Source organism: Notechis scutatus, chromosome Z (assembly GCF_049901735.1).
Source record: "Notechis scutatus isolate UNSWTSFEM ecotype Mainland chromosome Z, rNotScu1.2, whole genome shotgun sequence".
Taxonomy (NCBI): Eukaryota; Metazoa; Chordata; class Lepidosauria; order Squamata; family Elapidae; genus Notechis; species Notechis scutatus.
In genome coordinates this window covers 18,381,881-18,403,769 of record NC_142025.1, presented here as the reverse complement: position 1 = coordinate 18,403,769, position 21,889 = coordinate 18,381,881, and the positions used below count along the sequence as shown (strand labels likewise).

Here is a 21,889-nt window from a genome sequence, read left to right as displayed (position 1 = left end):
TTTTTATGGAAACCATAGTCCATCTGAGATATTTCTCTCTGCAATGATCTGTAACTTTATTTTTATGTTTTTGTGAACGTGAACTTTGAAAGATTCTGGAAATTTTTGCAAGAGCATATACAATATCTCTTTCTGCTTTGGCTTCTTGTAGCAGGCATTATTCACCCAATGCTTCACTCCACTTCGAAGCGAAGTTCTTTGCCCCATTTTATTTTGTTCAACAACTCTCAACAGTCTCTATGGATAGTAGAAGCCACTAATCAGTGAGCCCCATTAATTCATTTACTGCATTACTTTTAAAATATTTTAATTTTAAAACAAGCATGCTCAGCTGTTTTGGATCACATTCTCTCAGAATAAATAAATCCATAAAATGAAATTAGTATAACACACCACACACTTTCTCTGTCAACATGTAATGCCCTGGGTTTATTTTGTGAGAGTTCTATCACAATTCCAGGTGGAATTAAAAACCTTAAGGATAATGTATGCCATCAGAATGGGCATTCAGACTGGTACTGAGAAAGCACTAGTAGTAGAGTCCTAAGAACCATTCTCTTCACAGAAGAGAAAGCAAATATTTCCAAGGCACCCGAGAGTTGTGGTTCTGGTCTTTCAGCCTTTTGGAGAATATTAAAAGAAAAAGGGCCGAGGAAGGAAAGCTGGCTGTTTTCAGAAATTGGAATGATGAGACACGTACAGCAATTACTGCATTCTTTTCCCTTTTAGCTTTCCCCCCAAAAAAGAACAAGAATGAAGTCTTTAATAACAATTACACAATAAAAAAATATAATTTGTGATCAAAAGAATGGCAAGACAACATAAAACTCCAGTTGTAAGGACTCCATTTGCATACTTGATTTGACACCACTATTTTGGTGCATAAGAAAATGGGACAACAGAAGGGACTATATGAAGAGCAGCAACATAACTTTAGTGCTTTAAGTACCAGAAACTGCACACATGCTTGTGAGCTAGTCAGTTGAATAGAATCCATGAGACTTCATTTTTAGCTTGTTACTTGCCTTGTGATTTTAAAACAGGAAGATCATATTTAGTAGTACATTCCCCATTTTTAAACTGATGCCTTTTAAAAAATTCTATAAGTATGTCACCAGTTTTCACATGATACACAAAAAACTCAAGGACCCAGAGGGGGAACCAAGTTATGTTAATATCATTTACAAAATACCAAGGAGTCCACAGCTACCTAACACATTTACTACAGCACAGGAACCAATGAAGGTACAGTGTACAAAAACTGTAAACACAGCACAATAAATAGATAAAACAGCAGGTTCCGCACCATGCACATGATGTCATGACACTTCATCTTTATACAATTTCACTTCTTACACTCTTACTTTGTTGCAATTCTCCCTCCCCCCCTCCCAAGTGCAAAGCATCACAAATGAACGGTTCTGTATTCAAGTAACATATATACAAGGGTATTACAAATACACAGTACTGTACAGATAATTGCTGTTGTCTTAATTTACAGGTATTGATTTTCCTCCTATTAACAGTAAGAATAGAAAAACCAAAGCATGAGAGATGTGCATTGCTGTCAAGTCCCTACAGCTGCCATGGAAATACAATGTGCTGCATTTCATCATCCCTTGCATTCAAATTGCTACTGATGCATAGCACCTAAACAAGTTCCCGAAGACTGAAGTTTCGTTACTACAGAAACTACGTCACCTCCATTGCTACTGTATTGTCTGCTATATTGTTCAGTGCTGACTTTTCTGTTTCATGGTTTTCCCTGAAAAATAAAAGCAGAGAGAATACAAATACATGGTTGAGTATCTAAATTGGAAAAAGCCATACTTAAAAAAACATGGTAAAAGTGCTTATTTTCCATCTTTGAAAAGTGTCATGTAATAATGTATTTTTTTCCAATTTCAAATTTGTGTTGTTGCATACTTATGGAAACACTGTGGAAAAATAAACCATTTACAGTTCAAACTGAGATACTACTAATCCAGGGGTGTCAAACTCAAGGACCATGGGCCGCATCAGGCCTGCGGGGTGGTTAGATTTGGCCCGTGGGCCCGCCCTGGAAACACTGAAGGATTGGCCCGTGGTGCCAGGGAAAACGGAGCTTGGGAGCATGGCTTTCCCAAGGCATGTTTTCCCTGGCAGAGGGTTGCAGGAGGCCACCACTGTCAAAAATTGGAGCTCAGTAGCCCATTTTTGCTGGCAGAGTGCTTGGGCTGCCACAGGCGCCCGTCACGAATGACGTCAAGCTGGCCACATCCACCCTGGCCCCCCACCGTAAATACAGCCCTGATGCGGCCCTCAATGAAATCGAGTCTGACACCCATGTACTAATCTAAAACAAATATTTAATAATCTATTTTTAGATGGTTGATTCAACACATTCCTAAACATCTCCAAAGAAAATACACTACCTGCAGTTGTAATGTAGTAAGGATTGGATATAAGTAAATTAATCCAACACCATTCCGTCCAACCTTTCAATGGAGCAATGACAATATCAATAAAACTGATAAAAAGACAAATGTAGGATTCTTTGAGTGAATCCTGAATATCTATCTCTTGAAGAAATCAATGGAGAAACCTGGAATTTTTCATTTGAGTTCCTATCTACAGCCTTGGAATTTCTAGGTATCTTATCTAGGGATACCTATTTCTAGGTATCCCTATCTTCTTATTTAATCATTTGTCAGATTTATATCCCGCCTTTTGTTCAGGAGCTGAAGGCGGTATCCACAGCACCCCGGTCTCATTTTTCTGCAAAAAACCCAGCATGTCATGTAGTTTGATTTGAGAAAGCTCTCATGGCCAAGGATGGCCTGAATCTCTTTGGAGCTATTCCAACAAATTAATGATTACAGCACAGATTTTAATGTTGAAAATAAAAAAAGATTGGAGGGGGGACGATAGGTGGTAATTTGACCACATGCATTATTATTTTCAGAGCTTGAGCACATCAACCCTTAATGTTGCAAGCATTACTATATACACATTTCAAAGTTGGAAGTATTAATATACTTGTGGTACCGAAATCTACAACAAAAATAGAAAAATGAAAAACAAAAGAGAATAAGATCAAAAACATAGAAAGTGTGATCTTTTTAATTCTTTACAATAAATGAGTAGTAGGTTCAAATTTTACTAAATGAAAGCAATGAAAATTTGAAGTTGTGAATTAATTAGACTTTTTTAGGTTACTGTTCAGCAGCACCAAAAAGGGCTTTTTTCTTTTGAAAACCAAGTTTTACAAAAGCAGTCTGTCCCACTTTTGATATAAACTTCTCAGAAATTATTCAATATTTCTAATTGTAGAACTTCCATTTTCACTAAGACTTTAATGCAGAAATTAAGAGACCGTTTGGAAGAATTTTCTGGTTCTACTTTGCTTAGACATCCATAAAATTTTTCTTTTTCAATTTTAAGAATTCAACATGATAAAGTAAAGAACTTACCTTGGTAATGTATCCAGAGAGGATGAGGCTGGCACCTTGGGCACCTGACAGTTTGCTGCAGCCAGCTTTAAGGCAGATGATGGAACAGCACTTAGAGTCCTAGGTATGTGCCGTGCATTGAGCGTATTAATAGAGTTTGCAGTGCCAACAGATGAGGGTACAGTTAATCTAATGTTGTTCCCAAACAGAACCTGAGTTGTTGCAGAATTGGCAGCAGTTACTTGGTGACTCAGTGCACTGTGGGAACTTGAAGTCTGTGTTATATTTGAAGGCTGTAACAAGGCTGAACCTGCTGTTGATGAGCTTGTATGTATAAGTGCTGTAGGCGTAGTATTACTGAAGTGTAAGCCCTTATATACTCCTGTGAAATAAGAAAAAAATGTCAACCCAATGAAAACAATGTTATTGATTTATCTCTCTCTCACACTACCGCCACCCACATGCAATTATACTTTTTGACACTACAATCATTACCACTTCTTACCTGAGGCTTGAAGGACGCCATTCATTCCAATTCCAAGCACCACATCATCCTTCATTTTGAATCCCATGAGCTGCTCTGATGTAACCAAGGCTGAAGCAGCAAACTGAGCACTGACAGAATCCAACGTCTTGGAACCAAAACCCTTTTAGAGAAAAAAAATAACATCAAACTATTATCACACACTACAATAATATACAGCTGAACCCAACAATAGAAAAGTTTCTGTTAAGAGTAAGTATGGAATGTTTTTTTTTTAAATTCAAAACTGCTCTATAGAATATAGTATAATATGTATGGGAAGAAACAGTTCACAATCCTAAGAGAAGAGTCACAAAAGCATGCACTAAAGATCTGCTTTAAAACCCCATTTCATTTTTAAAGCAAATACTTGATTACTAGCATGGGTAAAAATATACACAACCATAAACTTAATTATTGGTATTTTCTGATTAAATAAAAAGAGTCTTTTCACTGGAATTTTAAACTATAGCATCTTCTAGTTTTTAAATACTTGAATAAATCAAGAAACTCAGCCAAATGATGTATATTGTGATTACTGCTCTAACCCATAGTAAGTTATTTACTAATAAGAGATAAAAAGCTTTATTTTCTGAAAACACTGAAGAGTTTAAAATATATGCCATAAATAGGGATTGATCTGTAAATTTATTTGAGGGTAGAAGGGAAAGCAAGTGTATGCAATGTAAATTAATGAGTTATCCAGAATTCTTTAGAATATATGTATAGTCGTATCCATCCAGATTTGCTAGAGTAATGCAAGTTCTGTTCCTTGGAATATACATTCAATATTATGATGTTGTTGACATCAGCCAGACAATTCTTGTTTTCTTCTGGTGCATATTTACAAATTGGAATCACCTCTTTTTCTGTTACAAGCGACAGCAGTAGTGCCATCTATACTCACCTGTAGCATCGCTTCTATACACTAGCATATGGCTAAGATGAAGATTCAAGCGAAAGCCATTTTTCTGTTGGTTAGTTGCAAGATGTTATGGCAACAGTTGAGAATTAGAGATGACCCCTGGTGGAAAAAATGAGGAATGAATCATAATACAGGCAATTCCCTCACCTGTGAAGCGTTCGCAGAAGAATTACTATTTGCTTGCTGTTGATGAATTTGTGCAAGCTGCTGCTTCTGCATTAGTGCCACTTGTTGTTGATGATGCTGGTATTGTTCGGCTGTAAATGCTGAACAAAATATAAAATGAGAGAATACTGCATCAAAATACGTAGACCTAACATGTGCATCCCCTAATTTAAATTCTAAAAATGCACATATCTTAAAGCACAGTATATTTATTTAGTACTCCAGTTCTAGTGGGATCTCATACTAACTACACTTCCAAAATAAAGCTTAGTTGTAAACCATGAAGGATTAAACATTTGAATTGTTGTTATAGATCAGCAAATTGCCGTATTTTGATCATCATAGTAGCAGAATTACTGATACATCAGCTAAAATGTGTTCCTTGTTCCTAAATTTTGATAATGTTGATATTCAACTGAGAATTTGTGTACGTATATGTAAATATAATGGTGACATTGTAATGAATTATTACAAACACCTTGGGGGGAGGGGGGGAAATCTGGTCAATAAGAACACAGTTAATTATGCTGATTTACAGAGGGATGAAGAAACACTATATTATACTGTTATTGTCTATGGAGAATTCTAAAAATAGTAAAAAGAAGTTTTATTGCAATTTTTGTTTCACTGCATCTTAATGAAAATCTCCCTAATGCCAACTTTTTAAATGAATTTAGAGAGAATAAATTATAAACTTTGTTTCTAGAACAAGATGGCAAGTTTTTAAAATTCAATTCATTTTAAATATGGAAGTTTGGACATTTCACTTCATCAAGTATTATTATTTTAGATTAAACTTCCTGACAGAAAATTAAAATTTATAATCTACTTTAATTCCATGCACAAGGCAGCACAATATAGATACATGCCAAGTTTCAAAAACAAATTACTTATGTATCATTTTATTCTGTACACATAAAATGAAGTAAAAGAGATGGTTGAGAAACAATTATTGGTGCACTATACACCTTTGATTAATATAACCTTCATTACTACAATCCCAAACAAACCTTCATAGTACTTTTGCCTAACTAGAGGTTTCAGTGTGTTCCAGTGTAGAAAAATGTCAGAGTTTTGAGTTTTATTTCCTTTCTCTTGCCCCTAGATACCAAGGAATGATGGCTTTTAGGCTTTAAACTGCAGCAAAAACATTTAAATTTGAAACAGATTTGGCTGGATATAGCCGTAATATCAATCTATTTAATTTGAGTCCATTTGTGCTTAATACACTTATGAGAAAAATATAGTACTGTAAAGTCAATAATTTATATATTGTATAACAAATGATTATGCCAATATAACTTTTTGGTATTGACTTTTGGAATATGGAAATGAAAGTAAGTCCTATACATAAATGTTATTAAGGAAACAGTGGTGGAAGAAAATTTAGTCAGAATAATAATTAGATATTCATATTAATTCTGACATTCTTAATTCCATTCCAATGAACAATGTATATGTAAGAAAATGTATTTGTTAGCTACAGCATAAATATTTCTTCTGCTGACTGCCAATTGCCAGCAGTTTGGCAGTTTGAATCTCACCAGGCTCAAGGTTGACTCAGCCTTCCATCCTTCTGAAGTCAGTAAAATGAGGACCCAGATGGTTGGAGGCAATATACTGACTCTGTCAACCGCTTAGAGGGGGCTGTAAAAGCACTGTGAAGCTGTATATAAGTCTAAGGTCTAATTGCTATTATTGAACAAAATCTAATATAAATTAACTTTCAAACAAAAAATACCTATGCGGTATTTCATATCACTGTTCTTGTTGGTAGTATTTCTTCATCTGATTTCAAAGCTTGTATAGACTCATAAAATGCAAGTAATAGAATAACTGTATTGGCTATATCAGAGTTTTTAAGGAATACTTAGAATTTTTTTCATTTTAAATAAACGGATTCTGTTATATTAAATTTCTATTGAAAACTTCATTGGTTTTAAAAATGATTTTTCATGTGACAAATGAAACAATGGTTTGAGATGTGCAAGCCAAAATTGTATGGAACACACAAACCTGGTATTTTTCCCCTAACCAAAAAACAATTGCATATGTAGGAGTTTCTTTGTTTTTTTCATATAAATTCACAAATATAAATTTTGTTTGAATTTTTTCCTCTAAATGTATATGTCTGGATTTTAAAATAGTTTTCAAATCCTTGATTCTAAAAAAAGTTAGGAATACGGGTCCACTCAGGTATGCCCATCTTTTCATGTTTTAAGGATTGGAAGTATGCAAACTGAAATGATCAGTGCACAGCAACTCTATTGCAATGTTCCCAATTAGTTGATTATGATAGTTTTACATTGTATTAATTCAATTTGTATAGTCACCCATCTCAAACTGATGACTCTAGGAACTTATTATAATAATTTTCTTCCTATGGTCTATTTTATCTTTCAGCTATTACTGGTACACCTTTCAGAAAAGGCTTTCAATTAAAACCATCTTTTACCTACATATTTTAATCTCAACATATTATAATTTGAATCAAACTATCATACATGAAATTTGTCCTCAACAAAAATGTTTACTTTTCAGACTTGTGGTACACAATGTTTTGGTTTTTTAAAATATGTTCAAGTAGTCCTCAACTTTCAACCACAATTGAGTCCAACATTTCCGTTGCTAAGCAAGACAGTTGTTCAATTATTTGCCCTATTTTATGATCTCACTTGCCACAATTGTTAAGTGAACTATTGCAGTTGTAGTTTTTAAGTGAATTACTGCAGTTGTTAAGTTAGTAACATGGTTGTAAAGTGAATTTGGCTTCCCCATTGACATTGCTAGTCAGAAGGTCGCAAAGGTGATCATATGATCCTGGAACACTGCAACCATCATAACTGTAAGCCAGTTGGCAAGTATCCAAATCTTAATTATGTAACCACGGGGATGTTGCAATGTTTGTAAATGTGAAAAACAACCATGTCACTTTTTTTTTAGTGCTGTTGTAACTTTGAGCATTCACTAAGCGAACTGTAGTAAGTTCAGGACTAACTATTTCCAATATTTTGAAAGTGCTGACATTAAAACAGCTTTGTTCCAAATATGATATATTCTGTTTTGAGCTTGAAATTTTTTAAAAGAAATTTTTTAAAAGAAATGTTTCAGGATAACCCATTGAATTTTTTTTTTAATTTGAAACATTGTCTTGGTAGTAAAGCAAACGCAGTAATCTGACAAAACGGGCCAAGAGTTCTAACTTATTTTGGTATCAAATGAAATACTATTTCAATATCCTCATACTTCTGCCTGGAATCAATTACGTAATTCAAATAGACTGTTGTAATTAGTTATAAAAATAAGCTTTGAATCTTATACAGACTTGATCCATTATTCAAGTCATGAATAGCAATTATAGTAAACAAAATGATTAGACAATTGAAATGACCAAAAGTCTTAATAAAATTGCTACGGCATTATATATATTCTTTTTATTCATCTATGTCAGAGATAATTTCCTTGTCTTTTATTTAAGAAACAAATATCCATTGCTACAGAACTGTTCCAACATAATTTAAAAAGGGTTTATATCAATTACAGAAGATAACAAAAGATGATGACCACAATTGAAACATTACACTCTCAAGATTTACATTTACAAATTATATATTTAACCAACACAAATCTTAGTAACTCCTTAGTAATTCTATAGCAATGTGCTTCAATCAAAAAGCCATATCCTTCTTAGCTGTATCCCAGGCTGCTTGACTCATCAAAGTTTACAGTTCAGAAATTTAATTCTGAACTTCCCAAATCTCTCTCACTGTAGTCTCAAAATAATATTCATGCTCATTTTTAGACATCATGTATGTAATATATATTTAAAAAAAAAACAAGATCCTTTTACAAGAAATCAGGATTGCTTCCTTTCAACATATTAATGGCTTGCCAAAAACAAAAGTTTTTTATTTATACCATCTCCTTAAGATGTAATATAGATGTAAATACACTGCCAAAGGGGCTACAGGCTGCAGAGATTTCAGTGGCAATCTCTAAACTTTTTGTCCTATTAAAATAACTGACAAGTTGGTCCTTTAAACCAGCAGGACTTTTCACGGTTATGTATATTACTTTTGGATTTTAAGTGGTGGTGCTTTGAACATTTCAAATCATTTCCTTATTTTGCATTCTTAACAGCAAATTATATACTGTCAAAACTGAAAAATATAAATAAAACAAAAAGTCAATAATTAACAATTGTAAGGAATGAACTCTATAAAATTTTACTAAAGATTTGAAAACTAGATTGGATTCAATACAGCTATAATTACAATTTAGCTAGAAATAAAGTTCAAACTAAATCTGGACCAAATCTACTATATCAATCTTTCATTTTAGCATGTAATTTAATCATGCAGCATAAACATCAGCAACTAAGGAAAATATAGAAAAAATAAATAACAATTAGGTTTTCAGCATGAATACTTTTAGAATTATATTAGTCAAAATCAACATACCAAAGTGTGCTGCACCACTGCTATCTTTACTTTGAATAGAGGTACTGCATGTCTGGGTACCAGGTTGTGCTGTGCCTGCTCGATTAACACTTCTGTGCAATTTCCTATATGAAAGTTCATCATTGTCACTGTCATGTAGGGATGGTGTCCGAGGCCTAAAATGACGCCATTTACGTGATTTGATATCAACTAGTATCTGACTGAGGTCTTTAGATAAATATCTGTCCGAGGTATTTGTTTCTGAGGTATTGACAATTTGATTGACTGAAGAGTGTAGTTGTGAGGAAGGTGTTTCTGAATCCAGCTGACAAAATGCACTGTTGTTCTCTGAATATGCTCGGTCCAGGAGCACCCTAAAATGGAAAGAAGATTGTTTTTAATTCCATACAAGCAAAGTGTTGTCCCAATCTTCATCCAAAACCAGAGCTGAAGAAGCTTCTTGGATGAGAAGCTAAATGTCTTCAAAGAAAAATCAGAAAGTCCAGTTGCCTCTTGAAAAAGCACCTATGGGACAACCATGACCCTGGATGACTGAGAATTTCCAGACATTTTCATCCAAAAATTATTCTTAAAATGTTAGGAAAAAATAGCAGGGAAATTCTGTGTGAACTTATTTTTCAAACTGATTGTTTCAAGCATTGGAAAAAGATTTACAACAGGGTTATATACAATTTGAAAATTATTTGGAAGAAACAGTAAACACCCCATGAAAACCCTCTATTGACCTTCTACTTATTAAGGCATCTTTTTTTCATGCTTCCACATTAACATGAAATAAGATGCTAGTACTTAAGGGATTGTCTAATTAAAATGAATTTACTTAATGGGAATTAATAATAAGCTTATGGGGAAACCTGAAAGAAACCTGACCCTTTTAAAGATATGGTAAAGATATTTTATGCTTGGGTGAGATAAAAAACAGTTCTTCCAAATAATTTTTAAACGAGTTCAGCCCTATTTAAGAACTACATACAGGTAGTCCACGATTTCAAGCACAATTGAGCTCAAAACCTCTTTTGCTAGTCAAGACAGTTAAGTGAGTTTTGCCCCATTTTGCAACTTTTCTTGTTTATTTATTTATTGAATTTATATAGCTGGCTATTCGCCCATGGCAACTCCAGGTGGCTTACAGAATATAAAACCACATTTAAAACAATAAAAACTAACAAAAAGAATAAAATACATTTATATTACAATATAACAAAATCAAAATCACCCCCAAACTCCCACCTCCACCCCGATGACGGCAGATCACACAAGCCATTTAATGGGCTCAATCCCGCTCTGGGTTCCCCAGGCCTGCTGGCAGAACCAGGTCTTCAGTGCCTTCTGGAAGAGTGTTAGAGTGGTGGCTAATCTCTGAAGGAATGATGTTCCAGAGAGGGAGCCACCATGGAAAAGGCCCTTCTTCTGGATCCCACCAGATATGTCTCCCTCGGGGTGGGCCTCGCAACATTCCCTGCCTCCCTGTTTTGATGGGTTGGGTAAATGTGACTGGCAAGAGATGGTCCCAAGCCATGAAGGGCTTTAAAGGTGACAACCAGCACCTTGTATTGCACCTGGAAGCAAATCAGCAACCAATGCAGTTCCCGCAGAAGAAGTCATACATGTGTGCACCAGAGTCTGCACAAAATCATGTGGGCCGCTGCATTTTGCACCAACTAGAGCTTCCGGATATTCTTCAAGGGCAGCCCCATGTAGAGCGCGTTGCAATAGTGAAGAAGGGAAGTGACTAGGGCATGAGTGACTGTGAGTAGGGATTGTTGGTCCAGGAAAGGGCTTAACTGGTACACAACCTGTAGTTGCGCAAAGGCCCTCCTGGCTACGACCAGCACCTGATCTTTGAGCAGGAGTCCCAAGTCCAGGAAAACCCCTAGATTACACACAGAATCTGTTTGCGGGTAGTGCCACCCCACCCAAGGTGGTAATTCTCCCTGAGCCAGTGAACCCCAAACCCAGAACCACTCAGTCTTGCATGGGTTTAGTTTTTAGTTTTTCAAAAAACAACTTTTTGTTGTTAATTGAATCACTGCAGTTAAGTAAATCTGATCTCCCCATTGACTTTGCTTGTCACAATATTGCAAAAAGTGATCACATGACCCTGGGATCTTGCAACGTTCATAAATACACACCAGTTGCAATGTGTCCAAATTTAGATCCTATAACCAGAGGGATTCAGTCAGAGGTGTGAAAAATGATCATAAGACATTTTAACTAAAAGCCTCAGGTTGACAAATTTAACCTGCTACATGAATGCTAATTTCCAAGCTGAAATGAAACAGGACAATATTTATTTACTTGAACTAAATGTCAAACCACTAGAAATGGATATTAGCGTATAAGTGGTTGACTGTACCTTAGGATAGATTAGGACAGCATAACCAAAAAACAGACTGGATAGATGTCACTATTAAAACAGGATACCAGAATACTAGAAGCACTTTCATTGCTCAATCGCATGCAAAGTTTACTAAGGAGTCACATGAGTTTTTTTTCCCTTTAAAACTACGTGAACTTTATTGTGAAAGTTAGTATTTTATATTTTGAGGATCACAAACAAATTTAAAACATGTGATAATTACATAATTATGATAATTACATAATCTACATAAACGACCTTTGTGATCATATCAAGAGCAATTGCGTTCTCTTCGCTGATGATGTAAAGCTGTTCAATACCACAGACAATACTACTACCCTACAAAAAGACCTAGACTATGTATCTGAATGGTCTAACATATGGCAACTTCAAATCTCAACAAATAAATGCTCTGTCTTACATATTGGTAAAAAAAATCAGAAAATAAAATACAAGCTGAATAGTCAAGATCTTGTTGATGACCCAAGCTCTGTAAAGGACCTGGGAATACTCACCTCTAATGATCTAAGTGCTAGAGCACACTGCAACTACATAGCCAAAAAGGCATTAAGAGTTGTTAACCTAATCCTACGTTGCTTTTTCTCTGGTAATATCTCACTACTAACCAGAGCATACAAAACATTTGCTAGACCAATACTCGAATACAGTTCATCAGTCTGGAATCCTTATTACGTATGTGATATTAACACAATTGAGAAAGTCCAGAAGTATTTCACAAGAAGAGTTCTCCACTCTTCTACCCGTTGTAGAATACCTTATGCCACCAGACTCGAAATTCTAAAACTAGAAAACCTCGAATTACGCCGTCTTCAGTCCGACTTAAGCATGGTACATAAAATCATACATTGCAATGTCCTACCTGTCAATGAATACTTCAGCTTTAACCATAACAACACAAGAGCACACAACAGATACAAACTCAAAGTAAACCGCACCAAACTTGATTGCAGGAAATACGACTTCAGCAATAGAGTGGTCAATGTCTGGAATACTCTACCTGACTCTGTAGTCTCTTCCCCAAACCCCAAAAACTTTAACCTTAGACTGTCTACTATTGACCTCACCCCTTTCCTAAGAGGTCTGTAGGGGCGTGCATAAGCGCACCAACGTGCCTACCGTCCCTGTCCTATTGTTTCTCTTATTCTTTTATTTTTCTTATATGTACCCATTTCATATATTCACAACTATGTATACACTTGTACTTATTATCTTGTAAACAATTGACAAATCAAATAAATAAATAAAAAATAAAATAAAATAAATTAGGCCTAATAGTGTCAACCTGTAGCTGCAGGGGTCAAAAGCCTAAGATAATTAGAGAATGAATATTCTGCCAAATCTAATTTGAATTAAGATAAAAAAAGAATCCTCATCCTTTTAGATAAAAATAATCCAGTCTTTAAAAAGTACATATAAATACAGATAGTCTTCAACTGATATAACCATTCATTGTGATAATTCAAAGCTACGAGCACTGAAAAAGTGTGTTATGACAGTTTTTCAGTCTTGCGATCATTGCAGCACCCCAATGGTAATGTGAACAAAATTCAGACACTTGGTAACTGGCTAATATTGTGACGGTTGTAGTGGATCAGAGTCATGATATCACCTTTTATGACGTTCTGATAAGCAGTCAATGTGGAAGCCAGATTCACTTAACAACTAACTCAAAAAGTGCAGTGATTCATTTAACAACTGCGGCAAGAAACGTCGTAAAATATTAATGTAACAATTGTCTCACTTAGTAATACGAATTTTGGGCTCAAAAATATTAAAATACCATATATACTCGAGTATAAGTCGACCCGAATATAAGCCGAGGCACCTAATTTTACCACAAAAAACTGGGAAAACTTATTGACTCGAGTATAAGCCTAGGGTGGGAAATGCAGCAGCTACTGGTAAATTTCAAAAATAAAAATAGATACCAATAAAAACTTTCACTAGGACAGTTGAGAATAAGTTTGATGTTCACAATTTCCTCTTTGAAAGAGACCAGTAAATAGGGAACAAGAAGATGAAGAAAAAGAAGTGTGTTTTTTCACACTTTTCACACTGCAGTGAACAAAAATGGCATCATAGGAACAGGCTATGAGAGAGAGAGAGAGAGAGAGAGAGACAGAGAGAGAGAGAGAGAGACAGAGAGAGACAGAGAGAGACAGAGAGAGAGAGAGAGAGAGAGAGACAGAGACAGAGACAGAGAGAGAGATCATAAGAACGGCTCTTGCTTTTTTCTTGCAAGGGAGAGAGTGACTCCTGCCTCCCACTGTCATCAACATCTTCTTCTTTTGAGTTAGTGAATCAATTAATTTGGGAAATGATCTCACTATCATGAAAGTCAGTGTTCTCTGCCCGTGGGGCGTTTGGAAGAAAACGCCCCGCGGCATATCCACGTGCGTGTAAGGGGAATCAGAAATCCCTGCGTTCAACGCCTAGCACGGCAGAAGAGAAAACGCAGCTGTGAGCAAATACTGGGAAAACCTGATTGATCAGAAGGAAGGAGGCAAAAGAGGGAGGGGTGGTGGTGGACGGAGGTCCCACTGGTATTTGTGAAACACTTGGTCGGCAGCGCTTAAAGTCAACGTCCTCGCTCCCACCCACCCAAAGCCACGAAGTCCCCCAATTGCGCAGCCCAGAATCGCCCTCCCCTCAGGGGGCAGCAACGACGCCCGGTGTTTCCCGAGACAAGAAGCTCCGCCGTGCAATGAAAGTGCCCTGGCTCTAGGCTCGCGGGCTCAGAAAACAACTTCGTTTCCTCAGCCCCAGCTGCTTTCAGTCCGCTCAGGAGGAGGAGGAGGTGGTGGTGGTAGTGACTGCGTTGTTTTCTGAGCCTAGAGCTCAGAAAACAACGCGAGCCGCCGCCACCACCTCCTCCCACTCCTCCCGAGCGGACTGAAAGCAGCTGGGGCTGAGGAAACGAAACTGAGCAGAGCCGAAGCGACCTCGGCTCACGTTGTTTTCCGACCCCGAGCCTAGAGCCTAGAGCTCAGAAAACAACGCGAGCCGCTGCCACCATCTCCTCCCCTCCTCCCGAACGGACTGAAAGCAGCTGGGGCTGAGGAAACGAAGCTGAGCGGAGCCGAAGCGACCTCGGCTCGCGTTGTTTTCTGAGCCCGCGAGCCTAGAGCTCAGAAAACAACACGAGCCGCCGCCACCTCCTCCCTCCTCCCAAGCGGACTGAAAGCAGCTGGGGCTGAGGAACGAAGCTGAGCGGAGCCGAGCGACCTCGGCTCGCGTTGTTTTCTGAGCCTAGAGCCAGGGCGCTTTCATTGCACGGTGGAGCTTCTTGTCTCGGGAAACACCAGGCATCGTTGCTGCCCCCTGAGGGGAGGGCGATTCTGGGCTGCGTGATTGGGGGACTTCATGGCTTTGGGTGGGTGGGAGCGAGGACGGACGGAGTCCGTGAAGTGGGGCTTGCCTGCCCTTGCTGGCTGCCTCTGCTTCCTTAGGGGCGGGGAAGGGGCTCATCTGGACCAAGGGTGATTCTCCCCCTCAGTTTCCCCTGAAGGATCTTCCGTCGCTTTTGCCTTCTCCCTACATCTTCCCTCTGTTAAAATTCCCCCCCACACACACTTATTTTCGGGCGGATAGATTTCGTGTCTGAGCATTCTCACATGGCGGTGGGTCTTCCCCCTCCCTAAAAACAGTTAAAAAAAGAAAAAACTATATCCTCATGCAAGAACTTTTCTGCTTCCGATTACCCCCATGCTTAAAAGTTGCAAAGGAAACACGGAAGCAGGGAAGCTGCTGCCCAGCTCCGGAGCTCCACACCATTTTTTTTTCAGATGGGAATCTCACTCGAGTATAAGCCGAGGTTTTTTTTTTCAGCACAAAAAATGTGCTGAAAAACTCGGCTTATACTCGAGTATATACGGTATACCTTCCATGTTGTGGTGCATCTGCACTAGTAGCAATGTGAAATACCTTTACATCTAATTTTTATGAAATAAAACACTGCTGAAGATTCCAGATTAGCTGGATAATATTCTTTAAGAAAAATAACTTATTACATACTAAAATCAATATGTTACAGTTTACTCTTTGCAAACGAATCTATACAAGATTAATTACTATTTTACCACAGAATCTTTATCGTAAAAATTACTGATGTAATTTAATGTAGATTTTTATACAGAAAAAAGTTAGAAAAAAGTTATACCAATGGAAATCAAGTTGCTTCGAAGCTTCTGGTTATGTACATAAACAAAGATCTTAGAAAACTTTCAATGCATGTACACCTTTAAGCAGAAGTTGCACAGATCTACAGGGAAGAATCTATACTCAAAAAGGATGAACCATCATACCTAAACTATCATACCCATGAACTATTGTTATCACAGGTTTTCAGGATCTCCCCATTATTTTCAGGTAACTTATAGAGTGCAATGACATAAAAAATACGATTAATGCTTGCCTCTAAAAATCATGGATTCAAGGAGGAAAGAGAAGAACAAAGTCACTATAACACTTTCTATAAACAGAAGGGCGAAGATCATAATCAAGTCAAAGATATAGATTAAGAATATAGATGTCTAATTAAAATTTATGTACTAAATTAAGTAACTGAGCAAACATTTACTACATTTCAATGTGCATATATTATATGGTATTATTGTAGTGAATTTTAAGATAAATAAGCCTACCTTCCACCACGTCCAACCCGTCTACGTGAAAACCCAATGCACTTTTGCGGCCTAGTAAGGGTGGTCAAGCAATATCTATAACGCTCATCTCCTAATGTTCTCCCTTTAGGAGTATTCCAAGGCCAGTCACCAGTTTGGTCTAAATGAGGCTTTGAAAAAAAATATTTGAAAACAGTTAAAACAAGAATTTGATTAGTATAGTGTAACAATATAATACTGTAGAAATTTGAGACTTACAGCGTAATACTGACAATCTGTTTTCCTACGGAAAGCAAATGGCCCATCAGGATCATTTTCTTCCTCAGCTTCAGAAGAGCCAGAAAAGATCTTTAAAAAGAAAGCAATAGGTAAGAAAAAGGAGGCAAGAATATTTCTTCCCTCTGAACCAAAGAAACTGCAGATGTCATACTTGAGAAAGAGGATCTTCATCAGAGCTGGGAAAGTCGTACTGATTCATATCTTTAGCATTAAAGATTGGCAGTGGAGCAGGAATTGTCTGCTGAGAAGCAATAGCAGCAGATGAAGGTACAATTTTGGGCTTCTTCTCGTATTTTCTCTTCGGCCGTATAGCATCAGCTTTCTCTTGCTGCATGTAGAGAAAATACATTAATAATTTTATGTAGTGGCATACATTATAACAGTTAGGAGAAGATGTAAGTTTTAGAATATTTTTTAAAAAATGCATCGTGATAAACAAGAGGAAAAGAAGGATTTTTCCTTAACTAATATCGAATCAGGTAAGCTCTTTTTCAAAATGATGTAAATCATGGTTGACTTTATGAATTATTTCTAATAAGAATTATTTTGGGTTTTTTTCCAACTTCACAATCAAAACCATAAAACAACCTGTGATTTCCTGGTGATCTCGCATTCAAATACTGACAAGGTCTCTGCTTAGATTTTCAGGATCAACCAGGATTATTTCATAGGAAGCTTCAACATAATGGACTATCAAAATTATTTACCATAGTGGCAAGAGGTAGCTACCTAGAGTTATCTTGAAGTTTTTTGGAATGAAATTAAGGACAACTTACATGGTTTAAGCACATTTATAGCATAGAATTACAACACAGCATTTCCCCCCCCAAAAGAGTAATATCTATAATAGATAGAGTCACCTTGTTTATTTTAAATTCCTTCATTTCCATATTTTCCTGATGTTTAAATTGAGTGCTATTAGGAACTATTCCAACAGGAATAGTATAAGTAGGCTTCATAGGCTGTCGATGTACCATTATTTCAGACATGATCTCTCCATTATAATCACCCAACTTATATCTGGAAAGTAAAGAAAAAGTTTGAATTTACTAGAACTAATCTTTCGGTCAGATACAAGAAATCAAGAACCGGGACAGAGTTCAAAAGTGCTACAAATTTGTTCCATGCTACCTAAACACAAGAATCTGATCTATTAAAGCACCAGGATAAAGTAGTGATAGATAAGAGTAAATGGAGTCCACTGGACTTGAAGTCTCTGATGGTAGCATAGCAACTCCAAACTGATGATGTGTTTGACTCTACCCATGGGCTCAGCCCGGTCACCTCCTATAGTTGGCTTAATATTTATATCTTTATTCTCTTGAGGACCTACTTCAGCATTTCCTTACTTGAGCAATTTTTCCAGAAATTTATTTCCAGAATTTCCCATCAGCATGGATATTGCTGACAATTCAGGAGTTCAAAGTTCTCGGAAATTGTCCATGCTAAAAGTACTGATCTAGAAGCGAGTGTTTCACCAAGTTTTACTCAAGAAGAAAACATTTCATTACAGAAATACTCAGAGTATACATTCTGAAAGGATGATTGCAGTAGGAATGCACATTTTTCAAATTTGAAATCCCAAAGGTGCTTTTTTTTCTGAAAAGGATGAGAAACAAAACATCTTCAAAGAAAAACAAGAAATTCCAGTTTCCTTTTGAGAAAAAAAGAAGCATCTTTGCAACGATTATGACCTGGATGACTGAGAATCTCCACAGACTTTCAAATTCGAAATGTTCCGAAATTAACATCTCTCTTTTCAGTTGGGAAAAAATATCACTTTCACAAAGGGCTGCTCTGACTTCATGATTGTTCTAATGCTGCATTCACCTTGACAAAAGCATTCTAAGTGGAAACAACCAGTGTTTATAGTGTTAAAGATTTTATATACCTCAGATAATAGAATATTTAATATTTTCAACTTAAAAGTGTAATAGATTTTTACTGATATTATTTCAAGCAAAGCAGATTACTTTACTTTGATCATTTCCAATATTACATGGATTTCATAAATATAAAATTGAATCTTTCTCAGCATCGTTGTCTAATAGGGAATCTATTTTAAAGATATTTTAATACAGTGGCCCCCAACCTTTTGGGCACCAGGGACCAATTCCATGGAAAGAGTTATTTCTGCGGTCTGGAGGAAGTATAGTTTTGTGTGCTGCCTACTTCCCATTGATGGGGCTTTGCTTATTTGCATGGACCAGTTTCTGGCATGCCGCGGACGAGTGTAAGTTCAATGACCAGAGGTTGGAGACTACTTTTTTAATATATCAAGCATCATGTTCCCTTTAGAATGAAAAACACCTTTCCCTGCAAATTAATATATATATAATATACATATACATATACATATACGTATACGTATATGTATGTATGTATGTATATATAATTGCAGGTAGATGGCTAAAGTTGCCTTAATTTCAAAATAGCAAAGGATATCCTTCCTGTGATATTAACTTATACTAAACCAGATTAATCTATCTGCTACTGCAGTAAGGCAGGGTCTAGTTCAGTGATCGGGTGAACTGGTAGCAAGGATTTGGCATTGGTCGCTGAACCGGTAGTAAGTTCTGGCTGGCCACACCCCCGACCTGGTTGCCCTCCCACCTGATGCTCACTCACCCCACCCGCCTGACGTTCGCCTAAGCTATTTCTTTCTTTTTTCTCCCCTCCCGACAATCAGCCGTACATAGATCAGCTGTGCCAGAATTCCCCTTGCTGAGGCCCAGGAAGGCAAAAATGGCTCATTTTTTTGCCTTCCTGAGCTTCAGAGCAGCTTTAGGGGAGCAACCCCCGAGGCTCTTCTGAGGCCAGGAAGCTCCCAAAATGGAGCTTGGAGGGGTGCTATGGGCCCCTCCCATGCTCTGTTTTTTCTTCCCTGAACTCCAGGGGAGCCTTAGGGGAGCAAAAACGCCCCCCCCTCCCCGAGGCTCATCTGAGGCCCAGAAGGCCCAAAAACCGGGTGGGGGCTGCAAAAAAAAAAACAAAGCGCCACGTCCACCCAGTTACATGGCCACGCCCATCAAGCCACACACGAACCGGTAGTAAATTTTTTTGAATCCCACCACTGGTCTAGTTGCCACTGCCTCACAAGGACTTAAGAGAAGAATATGTTCAACAGGACTGAATGTCATGACTTGTCAAACCGTAATAATCATTTTCTCCAAAATAGCAAGATTTGCTAACAATAACAAAGAAGGTGTTTGTTTGATAATCTAAAATACTGCTTTTATCCCTACATCCACATATTTGGTGAATATGGCTATAAACTATGTACAAATGTGGAACACATAAAAATATATTACAATTTCATAAAATATTATCTATGTGCCAATTTAATCAACTATTTATTTAATAATGATAATTCACAAGCAGAACTGAACTGTTTTACCTCTTTTCCACAATTTCCAACGTTAAATGCAGCAACTCTCTCTTGCTTTTTTCTCTTCTCTTTATCATCTCTAGAATTGTTACTGCACGACTCAGATCCCGCCTCAGTTTAAGCATTTTTTCATAAGAAGTTTCATCATTCTTTCGATTCTGCAAAATGTAGTAAATGTACAAATGAAACATATTTTAGACACCAAAATATTAAATATTTTCAAACTTCAATGTTGTGAATATTTATTTTTCAACCACAAATATTAAATATTATTTATAAATAAATACTACTTATGTGTGCCACATAAATTACTATGACTCTAAGGAGTTCAAAACAAAAAAAACAAAACCTGCAGTATTACAGTACAAAAATGCAATAGCCAATCTAGAAATTGTGAAATACACTTACAATTATTAACAATGCTCACAATAATCCCAGATATAATGAAGTAACAATTATTTAGTCCACAAATCTTTTTTTGGAATTGCCATGCTTTTAAGACTTCATAAAATCCATAATGAGCATATAAATCTTATTTCTAGTGAAAGCCATTCCATAAGAGAGGAACTCCTATAGAAAGAGCATTGGTCTTACCTGAAACGCATCTTCTAGTTGTACAGGAGGAGAATCCAAAGCGTGGGCTGTCTCTTGCTTCCTTGCTTAAAGACGGAGTCAATCAAAGTTTAGTCCAGCCCCCTTTCCACTGCGTATGCCCAGTTTTTGATGAAGGAGAATTGGAGAGTTCTTGGTGCTCTTTCTTGACCGTTCTGTGCTCAGGACTAACTATCTAAGGGTGGGATTTGGATTCTCTTCCCGTACAACTAGAAGATGCATTTCAGGTAAGACCAATGCTCTTTCTCAGTTGTACAGGTCAGAGAATCCAAAGCGTGGGATGTACCCAAGCTAACTGTCCTGAGGGTGGACCAACTACTTGTCCTAAGCCCCCATCTTCATGTGAACTCTTTGTAGCACCCTTCTTCCAAAGGATGCTTTCGCTCATGCAAATGTATTCAGTTTATAATTTCTGATGAGTGGAGATGGTGATGACCACGTTGCTGCCCTACGGATCTCTTCGAGGCCTGTGTGTTCCATGCGCTGATGTGGCTGCACTCCTGGTTGAATGTACCGTTATATTACCTGGCAACTGCAATGATTGGCTTTCATAAGCTTTTGTGATACATGTCCTGATCCATCTGCCAATCGTTGATGGTGAACCCTTTTGTCCCAAAGAACTCGGTCTAAATGAATGAACAATGCCTCCATTTTTTTAATGGGCCTTGTTCTCTTAATATAAATGCATAAAGCCCTCCTTACGTCTAAGGAGTGCCACTTCCTTTCTAGGCTATGGACTGGTTCCGGGCAGAAGTCTGGTAGTACTAATTCCTGTGCTCTATGGAATGTAGAATTGATCTTTGGGATAAAGGTCGTATCTAATCTTAATACTATCCTGTACTGGTGGACTATACAGAGGTCCTCCCTCACGGATAATGCTGCCAACTCTGATATTCTTCTAGCTGACAAAATGGCTATTAGGAAGGCCACCTTAAGGGTGAGTGAGGGTAATCCTACTGATCTCAGTGGTTCAAGGGGCTCAATCATGAGCGCCCTTAGCACCCTTGTCAAGTCCCAAGTGGGGTACCTGTATATCACTGGTAGCCTTAGATTGGTTGCTCCCCTGATGAATGTGTGGATTAGGGGATGTCGTGAGAGAGACTC

The 21,889-nt window shown here is 37.3% G+C and overlaps 1 protein-coding gene across 5 annotated transcripts in view; it reads right to left on the bottom strand.

The window, feature by feature from the left end:
- Positions 1–290: 290 nt before the first annotated feature.
- EPC1 (enhancer of polycomb 1) overlaps positions 291–21,889 on the bottom strand; it is a 62,828-nt gene continuing 41,229 nt past the window's right edge. For all 5 annotated transcript variants that reach the window (XM_087946235.1, XM_087946234.1, XM_026672219.2 and 2 more), the window contains 10 exons: positions 20,183–20,331; positions 17,646–17,805; positions 16,937–17,113; positions 16,765–16,854; positions 16,528–16,676; positions 9,505–9,857; positions 5,027–5,145; positions 3,937–4,078; positions 3,453–3,813; positions 291–1,765 (listed from right to left, as the gene is read on the bottom strand). In XM_087946235.1, coding sequence (XP_087802361.1) covers positions 1,693–1,765; positions 3,453–3,813; positions 3,937–4,078; positions 5,027–5,145; positions 9,505–9,857; positions 16,528–16,676; positions 16,765–16,854; positions 16,937–17,113; positions 17,646–17,805; positions 20,183–20,331 — 1,773 coding nt within the window. In that variant the 3' untranslated portion in view covers positions 291–1,692. The remainder of the gene's footprint in view (positions 1,766–3,452; positions 3,814–3,936; positions 4,079–5,026; positions 5,146–9,504; positions 9,858–16,527; positions 16,677–16,764; positions 16,855–16,936; positions 17,114–17,645; positions 17,806–20,182; positions 20,332–21,889) is intronic.